At 33.5% G+C, this 18,971-nt stretch overlaps 2 protein-coding genes across 7 annotated transcripts; both read left to right on the forward strand.

Moving 5' to 3' along the window:
• Window positions 1-3,986: 3,986 nt before the first annotated feature.
• On the forward strand, window positions 3,987-10,548 carry LOC125848068 (E3 ubiquitin-protein ligase DIS1-like). Of its 2 annotated transcripts, XM_049527862.1 has the most exons (4): window positions 3,987-4,295; window positions 5,627-5,859; window positions 6,597-6,983; window positions 9,951-10,548. In XM_049527862.1, the coding sequence occupies exons 2-4, from the start codon at window positions 5,650-5,652 to the stop codon at window positions 10,269-10,271; spliced, it is 918 nt and encodes a 305-aa protein (XP_049383819.1). In that variant the 5' UTR covers window positions 3,987-4,295; window positions 5,627-5,649; the 3' UTR covers window positions 10,272-10,548. The 2 variants fall into 2 exon arrangements, with proteins under 2 accessions (XP_049383819.1, XP_049383818.1); XM_049527861.1 differs by lacking the exon at window positions 3,987-4,295 and having other exon boundaries at window positions 5,605-5,859.
• Window positions 10,549-12,455: 1,907 nt separating this feature from the next.
• Window positions 12,456-18,450, forward strand: LOC125848069 (nuclear transcription factor Y subunit A-7-like). Of its 5 annotated transcripts, none has more exons than XM_049527865.1 (6): window positions 12,456-12,580; window positions 13,289-13,352; window positions 14,123-14,268; window positions 16,209-16,316; window positions 16,407-16,571; window positions 17,835-18,450. In XM_049527865.1, the coding sequence occupies exons 2-6, from the start codon at window positions 13,325-13,327 to the stop codon at window positions 18,018-18,020; spliced, it is 633 nt and encodes a 210-aa protein (XP_049383822.1). In that variant the 5' UTR covers window positions 12,456-12,580; window positions 13,289-13,324; the 3' UTR covers window positions 18,021-18,450. The 5 variants fall into 5 exon arrangements, with proteins under 5 accessions (XP_049383822.1, XP_049383824.1, XP_049383825.1 ...); XM_049527867.1 differs by having other exon boundaries at window positions 16,215-16,316; XM_049527868.1 differs by lacking the exon at window positions 12,456-12,580 and adding an exon at window positions 12,901-13,182 and having other exon boundaries at window positions 17,792-18,052.
• Window positions 18,451-18,971: the final 521 nt, after the last annotated feature.

Consider the following 18,971-nt stretch of genomic DNA (forward strand, 5'->3'; position numbering starts at 1 on the left):
TCCAAGATACTCCAAGCTCGGACTCAACAAGCTCCACGAAATGTGCTCGTACTCGGAATCGAATCTGCACCACAAAAGAGTGCAACAAGTGTAGTATGAGTACGAAACCACGTGTACCCAGTATATCTCATAGACCGACAACGAAGAAGTAGTGACAGGAGTTTAATAATTCAAAAATAAGTCTTTTACTTATACAAGTCTATAGTACGCTTACCAGTCGAGTTCACCAAAATAAGGATAATCAACTTCACATAATTACAACCATCAATAAAGCACGTAATTCAACAATAATAAATGATGTAATGAGATGCAGTGCAATGAGACACCATGAAATGATATGCCTCAGAATGTCAAGTACTTTCTCAACCGTATATACATGATACTCCTTGGAAATACATCGAGAGTTCATGACCCATGGGGGACTCGCGAGGTCCATATACCGACACGGACGATCTCCACGTGTCTGTGCATACAATCTCAACGCACTATCATAAAATCAAACAATTTCCGCACGGACGATCTCCACGTGCCCAAAATATAATCTTAACATCTCACCATCCCCAGCACGGACGATTTCCATGTGCCCAACTTATACTCAATCTCATGTCAATGCATGTGCACAATATAATCTCAAATAAAAGGGATGATGATGCATCTCAATCAATCAAATATCAGCATAATACATAACCACCTCAACCATCACAAGTATATGGGTTCAAATAAGAACACAATCACACAAAATAATCAGTCAATAATATATCAGCTAATGCCCATATGCTTTGGCATTCTCGGATTAAAATCCACATTTTATAGTAATAAACTTTCCCTTTATAACACCGGTACTCGTACCAATGCCCGTCACACCATTTGTACGAGACCCCCATCTTTCACCCTTACCCATTGTCTATTCTGAATTTTAAATCTTTAATTAGGAAAATGTCCTTCAATGAAGTCTAAAAGTCTTAACATACCTTGAAAGCCGAACACGTGCCACCAATCCTCAAGATTTTTCCTTCCCCTTTCTCAAAGCTTCAGAACGTTCCCAATCTACCAATTTTGAAATATTTGTAAACATGCGAGTTCATAGAAACCCATATCATTATATGTCTATCCTAGACCCAAAACTCACTCATATCTATAATCAAGCTCCTAATTTTGATATAATTACATGTCAAAATATATTTGCTAAATTTCAAGTCTAGGATTAAGCCTCAATCCTCCAAATATCATGAATCTAATGATATTCATATACTATAATACCACCAAAAATGTGTTACCTATATCCCATCTATTAAAACTTCAAGAGTAATAACTATATAAAAGTAATTAAATTTTAAGCCAATAATTACTCACCTGTAACCTCACCCACGAAACAAAATAAAATAATAACCAATGGAACTACACAGATTCCATTATGCGGACATATTGTTGCCAATGATTACCCATTTTCCAATGATTATACCTAATCATTGCTCAATGATTACCCTTTAAAATTAGCATAAAAATTCTCTATTCCTAAACTAGTCTAAGGAACGTTATCACCTTCCAGATTTGTTCCACTTTCCATTCCTTTCAACCCAAACAAAAATTAACCACCTCACTGTATATTCACCCTAAGAGATATCATCACATTAATTACTGCTAAAAAGGTTTCCGTTCCTCCACCTATTCTGGCCAACCCTTCCCAATAGCATTAATATAAAAGGAATCGGATCACTTTCTATAATAAACGAATTTATTATAGGAGCATTGCACAATTTACATATACAAATCGAAGGAATTGAAGTGTTTACCAGAAACCACCGTAACCCCGTAGCCAACCGCTGCTCTCTGCCCTTTTGTTATTATTTTTGAGTTATGACTAAGAAATTATTAACCCTTATTTACTTAGCTTAATTTCATGGGTCAAATATAAAAGGGTACTAAATGAACTATTCATCCGGCCCACTAACTATTAACTATATTAATTATTTAATAAATTTTTCATCAACTAGATACTAGTAGCTATCGAATATTCCAAGTTTTCGATTTAATTTTTACGAGAAGAGTCAAAATAGTCCTAGTTCTCAAAACGACCTAGTGGGTCGTTACAAATTTATTATGCGATTTTATAATTTTTTGTTTATTTGATAAGATTGAATAAACAATTTGAGCTATTTTAATAGTTTTACAACTTATGAGATTTTTATGTTTATGAGAAAATTACAACACAAAAATTTCATATCGCATGTCCAAACAAAACTTCAATTTCATCTCATAATTCTATATCATGATACAATATCGCATGGCCAAACGTAAGCGAGTAAAGAATCTTATCTTAAGAATCTGTCGTATCTATTTTTTTAGTAAGCGAGTAAAGAATAAATCAGCAACCAGTTTCCTTAGAAATCGCTTATATCTACTAAGCGTTGCCAGAGCGGAAAGTGATGAAGGAGAATTATTAGCGGTGTTTATGAGCTGTGACGGGCAATGGGTACAAGTATGTAAGCTTGATGAATCCAGAATGATTTGGGTGGGTCCCTATGCATGATTTAGGAGACAAGTCAAACAATCCAGCTCCATTTGTTGAAACAACTACAGTTAAAGGTACAGAGAACAAGGTTTACGTGCCTTGGTTTCATAATCAACATAAGAAGAACAAGCTCCCCCTCTTTTACTCTCTTGCTACCAGAAAATACCATCAGAAAAAGTCATCGAATAAAGATGACTTTCTAGTCAGAGGCGTAATCAGAATTTATAGATAATGGGTGCACTATTACAAAAAGATGGATCTAAGACATAAATTTAATCGGTTAAATTCTTTTACTGAAAATCATTAAAATTTTAATATCATAGGTCCAAAATTAACTTTTATTTATTCAAACCAGTTACAAAATCTTAGAAAGAAAACTAAAACAAGATAGATAAAAGATTCAAATTTCTAACCTCACCTAGAGAGGTGCACCCAATCATCATCGTACTACATTATATGATACTTCGAGTCTGGGTTCACGCATCTGTATTTAATTATTTTTAAAAAATATAACACTACTATATATGATTTCGGGAGGGGACCATGGGTTCACGTGAACCCGGTGACCCCCTCCTGTATACGCCCCTGATTTCTAGTGACAACTAGATTAAAAACAATAGGCTAGTTAGTAGTTAAACTTGAATGATAGTACATAATATTATTTTTTAGTAGTAGGTGACCGATATCCTATAAAACTGATGGAGGTATTTGAAGGTGACAAATATATTGTCGAATTAATCAAGTTGCACATAAATTAGCTCGACAGTAGTAGGAATGTGCACTACTTGTTTTTTTTTTCCGTCTTAATGCATGTTATAGCTGATCTATGTCCAGTTTTCTCATTGCTTGCCTTGGTCTAGGTAATGTGTAGAAAGAAAAGGAGAACTATTAAATCATCTACTTGGTTCATTTAAAGCTTTCTTCTAAAAGAAAATGTGTATGTCATGTAAGATACGTGTGTTTAACTTGTTCAATTTATACAAATTTAAATGTCTATTTGTGTACACTCAAAGTTGGAGGGCATAGTTATTTGCTGAAGCCAAGTTAAGAGTCATGTTTATGTAGCCTTTGTTTTTTATCAAAAAAGGAAAGAGAATTTCTTATTTATTTTTTAGTATTTGATAAATAAGTCAAATAATATTGTTTCAAGAGCATCTGGTTTCGTAGTGTCAGAGTGGAATGGGCAAGGGAGGAGGTGGGGTGTTAGGTGGGTTACAAATAGGTTAGGTAATGTTAGTTATGTAACTTGATTTTCATACTTTGATTAGAAAAGAACATTTTACACATTTTTAGTGTCTATCGGTGAACATATAAAATTAGAAAACACAAATACTAATAAAAATTTGGGGTAATTATCGAATGCAAATAAACATTCAAATACTACAATTTAATTTAAATATCAAACACAAATAAGTATTTATCCAAAAATAACTCTAGAATTTAGGGGCAGTGTATCTCTCTTCTTCTCCACCAAATCCAAACCCCCCCCATTTGGCGCCTACTGCCTATTTACTAAACCCTGTTTGTCTTAAGTTCACATTCAACTAGCAAACACGGGCGGGCCCTAAATTTTCCAGTTCCCCAAATTCTCTTCTTCTCTCTTTTGTATTCTCTCGAGATTTCTCTCTCTTCTCCTTGTGCTTTAAATTTGAAAATTAAAATCCCTTCATTTTGAATTTTGAAAAAAATCCAGGTTAAATGGCAAGTCTTCTAGCTTCTTCAGGGTTTAACCTATTTTTAATGGGGTTTTGAGTTTCTAGATCCGCATCAGCTTAAAACCTAGGTATGCATATTTCATTTCCCTTTTCAAAATGCCATGTAGTATATATTCTTATTATTTTTGGGTGATTTTTTGGTTTTCATTGGGTGTCTGATTGCTGCATTGGAGCTCGACTAATTCGGATTTTTGCGGGTTAGGCCCATTTGGGTTGTGCTTCCTCCTAAGATTTTTTTTTCCATTCCCATGTCTCAAAATCAAAAACTATAGTTTCATTCCCTGTTTCTTTTTTATTATTGCTGAAGTAAGATATTATTTTGCTGGGTTGTGGGTTTTCCTAGAGAGTGCATATGTGGGTTTGTGAGAGGATTATGACTTTCAGTTATTATTTTGAATTTGTTTTTGTTTTACATGTTCACCTAGTGGTGGTTATATTTAAGAATGTCTGGCTTAATTGATTGTGATCTTGTGTAGTTTAGAGATGATTGTGTTACTGTATCGAATGTGTCCGCTTGGATTGTTGCTCAATCTGCTTTGTTTTTGGCATTTCTATATTCTGAAATAGTTCGTCAATTTAGTGCTTTATTTGTCGAGTCAATTCACCCGGAAAAGACTTGAGAGCATGGTTGAGATCAATTGTGAAAGTAAGAATGCCTAAAACTCTAAATTGTGCTTTCAGAAAATAAACCATTTTGAACCTAAGCAGATGAAGATAAGTAGACCTGGGTAATTTAATATTGTTTACTGTTGGTTTTTTGGTGTATACAGTGTTGGCAACTTAACTATAAATAATTGATTGCCTTTGCTTGTAAAATGGGGATTTCTCTCTCTTTCTTGTTCTGTTAGTTGGAGCCATGAGCTCTAAGAGAAAATCACATCACTAAAGGTAAATAAAATATCATTTTGGATGTTGTTGGATAAAGAGAATTTTAATATCCGTTTCTTTGGGTAACTCAGTGTGTAGCTTGATGGTCAAATCAATGAAGCTGTAATGGAGCATGTGTTGTTGTTTTGCTGTGTGTAAGTAGCTTTGTGTCTTTTAAAGTTAAGTATTATGGGGCACCTAAGGGTGTGGCCTAGTGGTCAATGAAGAAGGTTAAGAACCATGAGATCTCATGTTCAAATCCCAGCGGAGAAAAAAATACTAGGTATCAAGTAGAATTGGTCGAGGTGCCCGTAAGCTGGCCAGGACCCCACAGTCATATAAAAGAAAGTTCATTATTCTGGACCCTGTCTGCTGAAAACAAATATACTCTCAAGTAATTGAGTTATTTTGCATCATATGAGGTGTTACTGAAAATTTAAAGATGTATCTTATTATCAACTTCTGCATGCTTATTTTATCACCAACTATGGAGGTATATAACCATATTTGATGGAATACTCGGCATATGCAGGGATTAACAACATTATAAGAGCAATGACAGCTGTAAGTCCTTATTTTGATGACTTGCGATGTCAACCTGAGGTCATTCATCCTCCACAAAACGAAGACTGCACGGTCATTGGTGAACATATGAATGAGCCTGCTCAACATACAGCAAAACCTAATGTGACTGTTTCCAGTAGTGTTCGTGAATTATTGGAATGTCCTGTATGCTTAAATGCTATGTATCCACCCATCCATCAGGTGTGAATATCTGATTTTTTGCTGATAAATGCTGACATCCTTACTAGCCTTTGCTTAGTGTTACATACAAAAATAAAATGTTCTCTTATCCTCTTGCTCTTACAGATGTTTCAATCTTTATATAAACAAATGAAAAAAAAAGTAAAAGATAAGTTAAGAGGAAAAAGGGTAGTTTCATCAGTTTCTTCTTTTAGAATAGTGTAGAATGAAGTTAATTTACATGGTCCCATTTATCTCTTTTATCTTTTAGAGACGTTAGTGAAAAAAATACTCCTCCATTTCAATGGTGGGTTGTAGATTACAAGGGTAGTGTGGACATTGTTATATTTTAATTTTATTTCGTCTATTGTTGGTCTGGAATGAATTTTATTTGGATAAACCTATAACCTGACCCAACTTATTTGGGACTGGGCCGTTGTTGTCAACTTATTAATTTTTGAATAAATTTTACATATTCTGGAACTGTATAAAAGTAACAAGAAATCAGTTCTATATTGTCAAATATATTTAGAACGTATTTGAAATAGTCATTGTCAAAGAAACATTGTTTGATTCCCAATAGTACCATTTAAACTGGAACAGAGGGAGAACTGATTCACACTAACTAACAATTAGTGGAGTGATATCCTTAATTCTTTGGCATAGCTATTCTATTTATTATAAAGGACTGCTATCATTTTCTCTTGTTCTTGCATCTGCAGTATTTAATTCTTCTCTATCTCTTTGCCCTATTGCAGTGTTCCAATGGTCACACACTATGTTCTGGTTGCAAACCTAGGGTTCATAATCGCTGTCCAACATGTAGGCATGAACTTGGTAATATCCGATGTCTTGCATTGGAGAAGGTTGCTGCATCTCTTGAACTCCCATGTAAATATCAGAGCTTTGGATGCATAGGCATCATTCCTTACTACAGCAAGCTAAAGCATGAATCACAATGCTCGTTCAGACCCTATAATTGTCCCTATGCGGGGTCAGAGTGCACTGTCATTGGCGACATACCATATATAGTTACCCATTTAAAAGATGATCACAAAGTTGATATGCACATGGGAAGCACTTTCAACCATCGCTATGTGAAGTCAAATCCCCATGAAGTGGAAAATGCTACATGGATGCTCACAGTAAGTATGATTGCTCTTCTTCCATTCAATTCAGATTTGTTTGTGGTCTAAGTCTAATAGAAATTAGGCAGCTCTGACAAAAATTTATGATATGTGCTAGATTTGTGTATTGGAGAATGGTAATATTGTGATTTCTTTGCTATGAAGCATGGGCACATAGACTTTAGGTTGTGAGTTTGAGACTGACTAAGTCTTTTTATTTTAGTTTTTTCAGTTGAGATGTTCAAGAGTTCTATTTGACGTCCCTACTTTTTGTTTGTAATGATCGGGGGGAAAATATTACTTTTCACAAAATAAGTTCAGTTCGTTCATAAAATGAACGAATAAAAATTTCAAACTCCTCCTGCCTTTATTATATAGTGTTTTAAATTGGATGATGAGGAGACTTTCAGCTCTATTTGGAAGTCTCTATTAAGTTTGATGTATTGATAGCGCTTTGAAGGTTTTTGGTGCAATAAGTTTTTGTTGGATTGAGGAATAGTTGATTGATCACTCATGTACTTAAAACTAAAACGGATAAGAATGACTCAGGATATATACTCTTATCCATGAGATGATAAAAATACCAACAGGTGTACCCAAGAGGTTGCACATGAATGAACATATTGGTTCATAAAACAAATGAATAGTTTTTTTCTTTGGGTTAAAGTTACATAGCTAATTATATTTCTAATGACACGGTCTTTTATCCAATTCGTGCTAATGCCTCCTTAGTGTTCATAAAATATATTATGTGAGAGTTCTTATTGCTAAGTGGATTTACTAATTTTTGGGAAGAGCAAATGATTAAGGTTGTTAATCCAGTTTAAGAATGCAATGCTGGAACCATATTGTAGTTCCGTGGTCTTATTCTTGAAGCCATAATTTTCCCAACCAATAGTTTTCTTGTTTGTCATATCTGGTGAAAATTTGTCTGTATTGTTTGTTTTTTATGGGTCACATTATATGGTCAGGATATTTTATACTTGTAGCATATTACTTGCCTTTAATTTTGGAGAAAATAGAATGTGGGAGATGTGGGTAGCAGCTTGGTGGTTTTTTATTTTTTTTATTTTTATGGTTATACTTTTAGTTAACGATTTGCATGATTGTATAAGCTGGAAACCCTTCAATCTTTTGTTCGAAACACTGTATACTCTTATCTCAGTGGTAAGGCATTTGGCTACAGAAATGGATTTGTAATTTGGCTGCCCATTGCAAAATGACTGTTGTTTTGGGGAGCCTTTAGAATCTGGATGATCAAATACTTGGCATCATATTTACAGCAAGGGACATGATAATCTGACCAGATTAGGGGACCTTTTTGTGAATTTTTCTCTTTTGGGGAGAACCTTAGCCAGGAAAAACTTTGAGCAACCTCCCATCTTTGCGCTGCATGCCTTTTGGGGGTCTCTTTCTGGAGTGAGTAGGTACAATAAGGGGTTGTTGGTAGAGTGTATTAGGAAAAATAATGCATGCATTAGGTGTGTGTATTAGTAATACCTTGTTTGGTACATTTTATGTCATGTATAACTAATGCAAGCATTAGTTATACACTATATTGTGTATTAAGTTGTGTATTACTAATACCAAGAAATTCTAGGTATTAGTAATACATAGCACTTTAACACTTGCATTAGATTATATAATTACAAAACTACCCTCAAAGCCTTTTAAAAAAATATTTTCTGTAGTACTTGTTTTAGAAACTTTTCCTCTACTCTGTACTTTGTCAATGGAAAGTTAAGACTGAGTTTCTTCTTCCTTCTGCTCAATCAAACATTGTTTGCTCATCTCCACAAGGTTAGTACTCTTATCTTTCATTATTATTTGATTTTTCTACCTCTATTTCACAATTTGGGTATAATTCTTTCTCTATCAAAATCAACGATTTAGAGTTTGCCAACCATTTTGGAATGCAATCAAAGTGTCCAATTGTGCCTGCTGTTCTTGTTGATCCAGAATTGTAGAGTTATGATCTATAAACAGATGAAGAATTTTGACCCCATTGATGAAATTCATTTTGGAAAATCTACTAATAATGGAACTGGCAAATTCCAATTTGAGTAGTCCTTGTACTCTTGTGGTGCTGTTACATTTTGATTATTCGGAAAAAATTCATCAAATGCATCATTATTGTAATAATCCCAAGGAACACGTTAATTTGAGCATGTGAAGTATTGCTTCAAAGTATGTTGCTGGTAAACTTTAGTTTGGGAAATATAGTGGCAAAAATGTGAAGAAGTTTGACTTCTTCTTCTTCTTCTTTTTTAAATCTTATTTCAATATAGTAACAACTATTTAATTTTATATTTGAAAAAAAAAAAGAATAGGAGTAAATAATGTTTTAGCAAAGAAATCTTTTTTAATGTTTTAGCGAAGAACCTTGTTGCAAAGGAAGTGTACAAAGAAATAAAGTGTGAAGGGTATTTTTGTAAACACACATTTTTTAATAGAAATTATGCAAGATTTGTTATTTCTAATACATCAAACCAAACAGTGTATAAGAAATAATACAGGCATAACTAATGCAAGCATTGCTAATACACCATATTTTGCATTGTTCTTATACACTCTACCAAACGACCCCTAAATGTACTAGTAATTGGAAGTCAGAATGGGAGAGCATTCATCTTAGGATGAGCTTACTACTTAAATGTTTTCAGCAATCATCCGTTCCGCACTTGGCTACCCAGCTAAAGACCCAATGAATTTCCCTATTGGTCTAGGTCATTTTGCGGCAAAACGGATTATTTATGACGAAGAGAATGAGCTTCAGAGAGTGATGCGTAGCTTGTCGGATTATACTCAACTGGTTATATGTTATGATGCAACCTATTTTGTGCACTTCCCTGGTCACTGTGTGGAATCTAACACGGTGGTTTTAGATGATTTTAGCAGATATTATTGCTTAATTTTTGGTCCTGTACCTTTTGTGTTTATATCTGAATACATCATAAATTTTTCTCTTGTAAAATTTTCCTCCAGGTTTTCAGTTGCTTTGGTCAGTACTTCTGTTTACACTTCGAAGCATTTCAACTTGGAATGGCACCAGTTTATATTGCATTTTTACGTTTCATGGGTGATGATGAATCGGCAAAGAACTTTAGCTACAGTCTTGAAGTAGGAGGCAACGGAAGGAAGCTGATTTGGCAAGGGGTACCTAGAAGCATCAGGGACAGTCACCGTAAAGTTCGAGACAGTTTTGATGGCCTCATCATTCAACGTAATATGGCGCTCTTCTTTTCTGGTGGAGACCGGAAAGAGTTGAAGCTTAGAGTTACTGGTAGGATATGGAAGGAACAATGATGTCCATTGTAGCAGGACACTTGTAGTTGTAGTAGTAGTAGTAGTAGTTCTGTTTTTGTCCAAGGAGTAGGTTTTATTCATCTAGCAATCAGTGAAAAGTCTTCTGATCAATGTATTTTCTTGAACAAGGAGCAACCTCTCTTTGCCTTGTCCATGATTAAAATACATAAGTGAGTCAGCTTGTAGAATGTGTCTTGCTGTCTAATGTATTCTACAGTTAAAGATGTGTATCCATGAAGTTCTCTTTATTGCAGAAATCCTGTTTATTCTATTTCAATTAGTTAGTTAGTTAACCAAAAGTATCAGTGTTGGTTTTGGAGTTTGTGATTCAAAAATCAAGAGTAAGGGAGCTATAGCTGGTGCCAAGTATATAAAGCACAACCTATTACTAGCATTAACTTAAACGCATTCCTTTAGAAGCAATAATTAAGGCATGGTTGGATCAAAGTAGTAGAAAAAGTGTAATTTTTTATCCAAAAATAATAATAGGGACATTTTTTTAACTAAAGTATTAATGGAGAATACTTTGTTCAATTTCACATAGTTTAAAGATATTTTTGATTAATTTTTTGTACATTCAATGCATTGAAAAAATGACTATAAAGGTATAATAGGGTTAAAATAATTTAACAAGTAAAGACATTCATCTATTGTTAATAAAAAAAAACTGGGAAGTACTGAAAACACTCCTAAATTCAGTGCAAATTATTAGTTTCATTCCAAAATTATTTACAGCCTTAAAAACACTCATTCACTTGATTAACTTAAATACACTTTCGATCTTGCAACATCAGTGAAACATACCTCTAACCTCTTGCTAAGTTTAAGGGTGTTTTCAATGCTTCTCTCGATCTTTTATTATGAGTCTCATGCTATTACAAGCGTTTGAACTCACTTGTTATGTCATGTGGTAGATTGAAAGTGTATCTAGATTAAGTTAGTCAAATAAAAAAATATTTTTAAGGTTGTCGATAGTTCGAAAACGAACCTAAAAATTTAATGAATTATAATTCTAACCATGCTTATTTGTTATTTGCAGAGATAAAATTTAGGACTTTTTATTCTTAAATTAAAGTTTTATATTTAGTTTAATTAAAGACACTTGTCTGATTTGGGTCAAATCCACTTCCACGTGATCAATATTGAATGGAGTAGATTCATTATTCTACTCTCTTTTTTTTATTTTTCAAAACAAATTTATTTAGCTAACAATACCAATCTAGTCCCCACATAAACTTCTGGCTAAAATTGCAACTGCTTTTTCCCTGCCAAAGATTTGGACCACTTCTGTCTTTTCACTCCAAGCCACATATATTCTGTTTACCATTTTTTTTCCTTTTTCTTTTTTCTTCTTATATATAAAAAACAGATTAAAAAAAAAACATGTGTTACTCCTTTTATAGTTTATGCATTATATTATGCTGTCTGAATTTTCTCCAATTCTTTTTTCTGTTACCCTAAAATTAAGCAATTTAGTGAGACTAATTTTGAGTATCTACCAAGTTATGAAATATGTATTTTTCTGTAGAATAACTATTTTTAAATCCAATAAAATCATTATACCTTTATTTTATTTAAGGCAGGTTGAGATACAGTAAATCATGTAAATAGAGTATAATTCATTTACGAAAAAAGTATTGAGACTATAATTTTGTCATCAATTTATAATGGGATAGAGTACATCCTTTTATTGTTTTTAAAGGGATTTTACTTTGTATCAATTTGAATTAATTAATTATAATTAAAGGTCTTGAATAAACTTTACATTATATTTAAATTAATCAAAATTATTGAATTTCTAATATTATTGATTAATATTAAAAAAAAATAAAGCTTTTAAAGAGAGAGAAGAAAAAACAAAGGGTAGGCAGGCAAACAAACAATATGAATTATGAAAGGATATTTGAGATCTATATCATCAAATGAGGATATGAATTTAGATTTAATCGGTCATACTGACGTATGAATTTAGACTTGATACAAATATAAAATATCAGATAAATTTAAATTTAATCGCTTCTTGAATATGAATAAAATTCGAATAAAAAAAGTAAAAAGAATAGTGAAAAAACTATGTCATAAAAACTCACACCACAAATTTTTTTAATTTTATTTCAATGTGTCTTCGATATTCACATTGAAGTCCGACTAAATTTTGATTGGCGCCTGAGAAGTAAAACAAGTAAACAACAACAGTTACAAACACAGAATAAAGCTCTCTCTCTCTCCCTAGAGAAGGAAATTCAACAGAAAACACCAGAAATTAAAGCTGCTTATTGGTTTTCTATACACGAAGCTCTTCCCGAAAGGTAATTTTTCGTCTTCATCTATTCAAAAACCTACTCATAAAGTGGAATTTGGAATCGAAATTGAGAAATTGAGCTTCGTTATTTGTGTATTTTGCATGTGTAAAATTTCATATTTGAGCTGTTTCACTATTCAGTTGCTGTTTGAGGTGAATTCGATGTACGCCTTTTATTTGGATTTGATTCTTTTAATTTATTATTTTTTTGATGAAATTGAGTTTAGATGCTGAAAAGGTTGAGATGTAATACGCTGAATTCGTTAACTCATTGTATGATTAATTGAATTTCATTTAGATTTACATGTTTTTGCAGAAAGGAATGGAAAATTGGATTTGAGCTTGGCAATTTCTGTTATTTGTTGTTTCCCTAATAATTAAAACTTTTTTCCTTACATAGTTAATTGAGTTCTGAACTGGAATGTGTGAAAAATCATATAATTTTAAGGCTTTTTTGTAGTTTGAAAGATGAAAAATATGAAGTGGAATGTATCTGAATTAATTTTACAAGTAATTTGGCTTTGTGGCATGGATATTTGAAGGAAATGGTTTTATGTGTAGAAATGTTGAGACATGACAATCAAAGAAGTCTGATCATTATATCTGAAGGTTGAATTTAAGTTTTGTAGTATGATTTATTTATGCTCCTGGATGTATATTTTTTGGTATAGAGTGTGCTGTTATTTTGCTGATCCATCTTTTGTTAACTGCATAGGTTTGTTACTTTGGAGATTCTGTGGCAAGCAGCAGCATGACGTCCTCGCTTCATTATCATTCAGGTTATTTTATGGGGGTTTAGTATACTATTTGTTGGCGGTATAGATTTGTTTCTCGAGTCCTTCACTATGTTGTGTTGATTGTGAAGTAAGCTTGATTCACATGTCTTTCATTACTAAATGATGTCTGTAGCCTTGCTCTTCTACACAAATAGTATGATACAAACCCTTCATCTCCTGCTAGTACAATCTGACACATTTTTTTGTGTGATTCCTCCAGTTTTATGATATGAAGCACATTCATGACATCAAAAGTGCAGCTTGAGAATTTTTCCATACTATTGTGGAAGATTGTTTTTTTAAATAAGTGTTGTGGGAGATTATTAAGAAGATAAAGGCAGTTGGAAGAATTCTATTCTGCTTGCATCCTTCAGCTAATTTGGATGAAAGAAATAGGAGAATATTCTAGAATAGCAAAAGATGTAAAAAAATATATACAAGATAATTCATATGTTGTATAGCGAAGAATCCGGTTATGTATAGGTAGTCAAGATTCAGGAGTACTTGTTTGATGACACTGGTTGAACTGATTATCTTTTAATACATTCTTTTGATGCCTTCATTGTGTAGTTTAGACTTATCAAAATGAGTTGGACTTATCATGATAGAAGAAAATAAATTATTATCTGCATATGCTTTGTTTCACATTCAATTTGTTAAGAACCATAGTAAACTCAGACAAAAGCAGTAGGAATTTAAAGTGAATTGGATATGTATTTTTGGTTACATGAACAAAAGGTTCTAATGCCTATGTTAATGCAATAAATTTTCAGATGGTAGCGAGAATGAACAGTCAGAAAATCAATCAGAGGCTCACAGCGAGTCTTCATCCCCTGCCGCTGGAATGTCTGTCCCTGGCACTGTAACACCAAATATGCACTATGTTATGCCCAATCAACTTGGCAATGGAAATTCTATGGTATATTTGATGCACCAATTAACTTCTACCGCCAGATTTCTGGAAAATCACTATTAAGTCCTGAATTGATTTCTTCTACTTGATAGTTATTCTTGCTGACAGATGCGACCCCCTCTTGTTCTTTCGATCAGATGTTATCCTATAACTGCTGTCATGAATCAATTAGGGGTCTCGTCAGACGTCAAATAGGTTATAAATATCTCAAGGATTAACTGATTGTAATAGGCATGTCGATATATTGACGATGGTTCTGTGAGTATTATTGTTTTGCACTTGTTAATAGGCTTCTTTATTTTGTGAGATGAAGTGCACATGTTCATATTTGGTCATAATAAAATAAGAGTGTGATATCGTTCTGATCTTCATTAGCAGAGACGCCACTTTGACACTTGTAACAGCCAATAGGAAACCGCGTATATTTCTTGCCCAAATAGTTGGTTTTGCAAAAGTTTGGAAGCCAAGTTGATAATAAATATCTTAATGTGGGGCATAATGGAGCTATGACCGTGCTTATGGATTCTTGTATCTAGAGATAAGTTCATATGATGCAAAAGATATTATTTTAGACATATAAATGAATAGTCAGATGTTTCACGCGAACCTATAAATTGAAGAAAGTTGCTTATTAGATAGCATTGCAGAATACATTGGTGTCGTTCAGACTATTTGAGAAAGCAATAGGTGAGTATGAACCTAAGAAAAGGATATTAATGCATCAAGTGTCTTTAGTATTCCAAATGTATTCAGTAGTAGGATGGAAATATTTCTACTTATAGATTTTCATGTTGATACCTGGCTGATATAATAAGGGTTGATAGTCTCTGACGACTGACGAGGAATAAGAAAATTTGTATAATTCTTGAAGATAGGGAATGACCTTTTTGTGCTTATATATGAAATTGCTTTTGATTATTTGATGACTTTCTCCTGATAGGAGTTAGAAGTTAGAACCACTAATAAGAACATTCAGTTGCAAGAAGAAACACAGGTACCTGTGTAGTGTGTGCTTATGTAAATAGCATAAAGTTTTTGAATGGTGATGTTGTAACATTAAGAATACATATTTCATGACTTCTCGATATTTACGATCCATCATGGTTGGGTTTGTCAATCATAACTGAAGACCTTGTGATGGAGTTTGATTTTCCATTTTGGGCTTGTTTTCTGGTATTTTCATTGGTCTTGTAAATCAGGTATGGTTGGGTTAGACACAAACACTTTAATTATAATCTCTCATTTCTGTTTTAAGTAACATCCGGTTTTACAAGCTTGTGTTATTTTGTAACTAATTCTCTAGGCATTGCTTCGTTTTCAGATTGCTCGATCTGTTTGTCACTCTCTACAACTACACTTGCCACAATTTGGCTAAAATTTTCTTGTAGGTCTACTGGCCTAGAGTTTCATTTAAGGTAAGTCTTTGTCCTATAGGAGGGATACACTAGCAGAATTCTTTGTACACCATAGATAAGATGATCTGAATCAAGTAGACTCTTTATGCGGCAGCTTGAAGTATAGAGTTAGTTATATAGTAAACACTTGTTTAAATGCAAACCTTTTAAATTTTGCCATCTTTTCAGCTTTGTGAATGAAATTTTGTGCTACAATTGTTTCCAACAGTTGTTGAAAATCCGTTGTTCCCTATTTGGACCGCTGCATAAAGATTTTCCTGGATTATCCTGGAGCCAGATGTTGTATCTCCCTCCCTCGCTTCATTTGGCACACATAATAACTTGCAATCTTAAGTATTCTTAGTAGGACACTCATTTTTATTGGACAGTCTTAAACTAGAGGCTTCTGATAGAGATTGCAGATCTTCAAGGTACCAGTTGGGGAATATTTGAAGCCTGTTTCTATGCCTACTAATTTTATATTTATGCTCTGGTGATTGGTTATATTGAGTCTATTTTTCTGATAATAAATCTGCATCGATTTTTCATTAGTTGCAGGCTCAAACAGCTTATCCATATCCAGACCCATACTATAGGAGCATCTTTGCACCGTACGATGCACAGCCTTGTCCTCCACAACCTTATCCAGCACAACCAATGGTATTACATTTTCATAACACTTCTCATTTGGACTTCATCTATGAAATATCCGTATGAATTTGAGAGCTTAGTTGTGTCATTTTCTGTCAGGTTCACGTTCAGCTAATGGGAATTCAACAAGCGGGTGTTCCTTTGCCATCAGATGCGATAGACGAACCTGTTTTTGTTAATGCAAAACAGTATCATGGCATCTTGAGGCGTCGACAATCTCGCGCGAAAGCTGAGTCAGAAAAGAAACTTCTGAAAGCTAGGAAGGTATTTTGTCGAAAAATGTTTGTCTTGTTATTTCTTATACTATGTTGCTTCAGTATCCAATATCACAATTTACAGGCAACCTTGACAGCTTGTTTGTGGTTCATCTGTTGATTTATCACTTCCTACTGTTAAGTGTTAAATAGCCTTCCAGATGATTCATATTTGTGATGCACATATTTTAAGTGTCTGCGCATTTCTAGTGCTATTTTAAACACATACAGGGGTCGCTTGGTTCACTTACTAGTTATGTTAGAGCTATATATATGAAGTATTATGCCATTAATAATATATAGGGATTATTATGCAGTGAATAATGAAGCGAGGGTTGTTACACATCAAAAAATAATACAGGGATTCTTATTCAGGGATATCTACTATGAGAGCATCTTTTTCTATATACTTTTTGGTAGACCAATATTTGCATTCTATCCCACATAAAATAATACATAGATTTTTGCATAAGTTAGGCTGATATTAGTAGTGCACACTTCAATTCTGAAAACATAAAGGCACTTTAGTAATGTAGAGTTCTATGTTGCAATCATATTTGTTACGCAGAATTTTATATCATGATTGGGTTTCCTTGTGAGTCCCAACCTAACAACAAAACCATAAAATTTCCTTTACTAATAATATATATACTGCAAGTGAAGTGTGGATAGCAGAGCATGATTGAGACAGTAGAGCAAGTTCTCAAATGTATATTTTTTCTGGACTGTAACGTTAATCTCCTCTATTTACAGTTGCTACGCGTAAAAATCTAAATAATTACTAGTATACCCTATTAGTTTCACATTACATTGTACAAAGGTTCTGATGCAACAAAAGCTCTTAATTCTAGAACATCTATATTCTATATTATTGATCAATTGCCCATCAAAGTTTAGATTGCTCTGATCATTGGGAAACATAATTTAGATGTATTTTTCAAAAATAAAATAAAATATTGTTGTTGGGGAACAGAGTGATTCCGTTCGTGGTTCGTAATTAAGGATCTTTCTCCAAGCAAAAAAATCCATTTTCTCTATGATTAATATGTGTGTGTCGAAAGTTATGGGTTCTGATCAATAATGTCTTTTACTCCCAAATAAATAGCTCAAAGATGGTTATCAACTGTGCTGGAAACAGCTGCAAGATCCAATAGCATACAGTTGGTAATAAGGTGCCTTACACCATGATTAGAAGTTCTAATATCTGTTTCTGAGGCTATGTTTTTCCAGCACCAATACCTTGGGAGGCTCACAGTGCAAAATAATCTTGCAGCCTTACTTGCATGAATCACGCCATTTGCATGCATTGAAAAGAGCTAGAGGATGTGGGGGTCGTTTCCTGACAGTGAAGGAAACTGATAATCAGCAGAAACTGGATGAATCTGGTGATAAATCACACATCAACTTTAATCTCGAGTCTGGAAAAGACAAGGTTGCTTCTTCAGAGAATGCCTCTTGATTTATGAAATATCAAGGACTTTGTGGACCATAGTATGTATGTTGTAGCTGTTTGTAGAAACAGCAATGCTTTTGTCAAAGTAGAACTGTGGTAGCTGGGCAAAATCAGGGTAATTGTGGCGTTCTGGATGTTTTATCTCAGTGTAGATAGTTCAGAATAGGCTACTTGTACAAAGTGGTCGATGGGAATATATTCTCTAAATGATGTCTTTCTGAGCTTGTTTGTGGACGTCCTTTCTTGTCCTTTTGTAATTACCTTGTGATTCCTTCAAATGTTGTTATGGTAAGTGTACGCAATATCGAGTCTGAAATTTGAGTTATAACTTTTGACATTATGTTTGGTTAGTTTAGGAAGATGAGCGTGTAGAACTGCTGGTTGATGGATTCCAATTTTCGAAGGTCAATGCATTCTGTGTCAATATCTCAGTTATAAGAAAGGTATCCACTGCGATTATTGATTCTTATGTCTTGCAAAGCAGCAGGTCTTATATTCGTATCGTTTTGTATTTACTTCTAGATATTCCTTCGCTGTGGATCTTGTAAAAAAGAAAAAGTTAAAATGTCGAGTGAGAAATTAGTGTTGGTTTAGAAGTTTATATCTACTGTGTTACTAATCAGAACTTCTCCATTAATTGCTCGGTGTAGAAATTCAAAAAAGCTTGTCAGTGGTATAACTTATATATCAAAAATAACAGAGAGCATATAAAATATGGTATGGTTGAAACACGACCTTCCTTAACGTACAATTCTATGAAGAAACGTTTGCTTATTATTATCTACAGGTTCAAAACAAACTACTTTCATGCAGATTATTAAAGTATATGTGAAAGTTGTAAAAAATATTAATATACAAAAACTATAGTTTAAAAAAGTAGAATGAATTGAGTGTTAAAATTTTATCTTGTATAAAGTTGAACCCATCGACAACTACACCGGCATTGCAAATAAAGAT

Source organism: Solanum stenotomum, chromosome 12 (genome assembly GCF_019186545.1).
Source record: "Solanum stenotomum isolate F172 chromosome 12, ASM1918654v1, whole genome shotgun sequence".
In the NCBI taxonomy this organism is placed as follows: domain Eukaryota; kingdom Viridiplantae; phylum Streptophyta; class Magnoliopsida; order Solanales; family Solanaceae; genus Solanum; species Solanum stenotomum.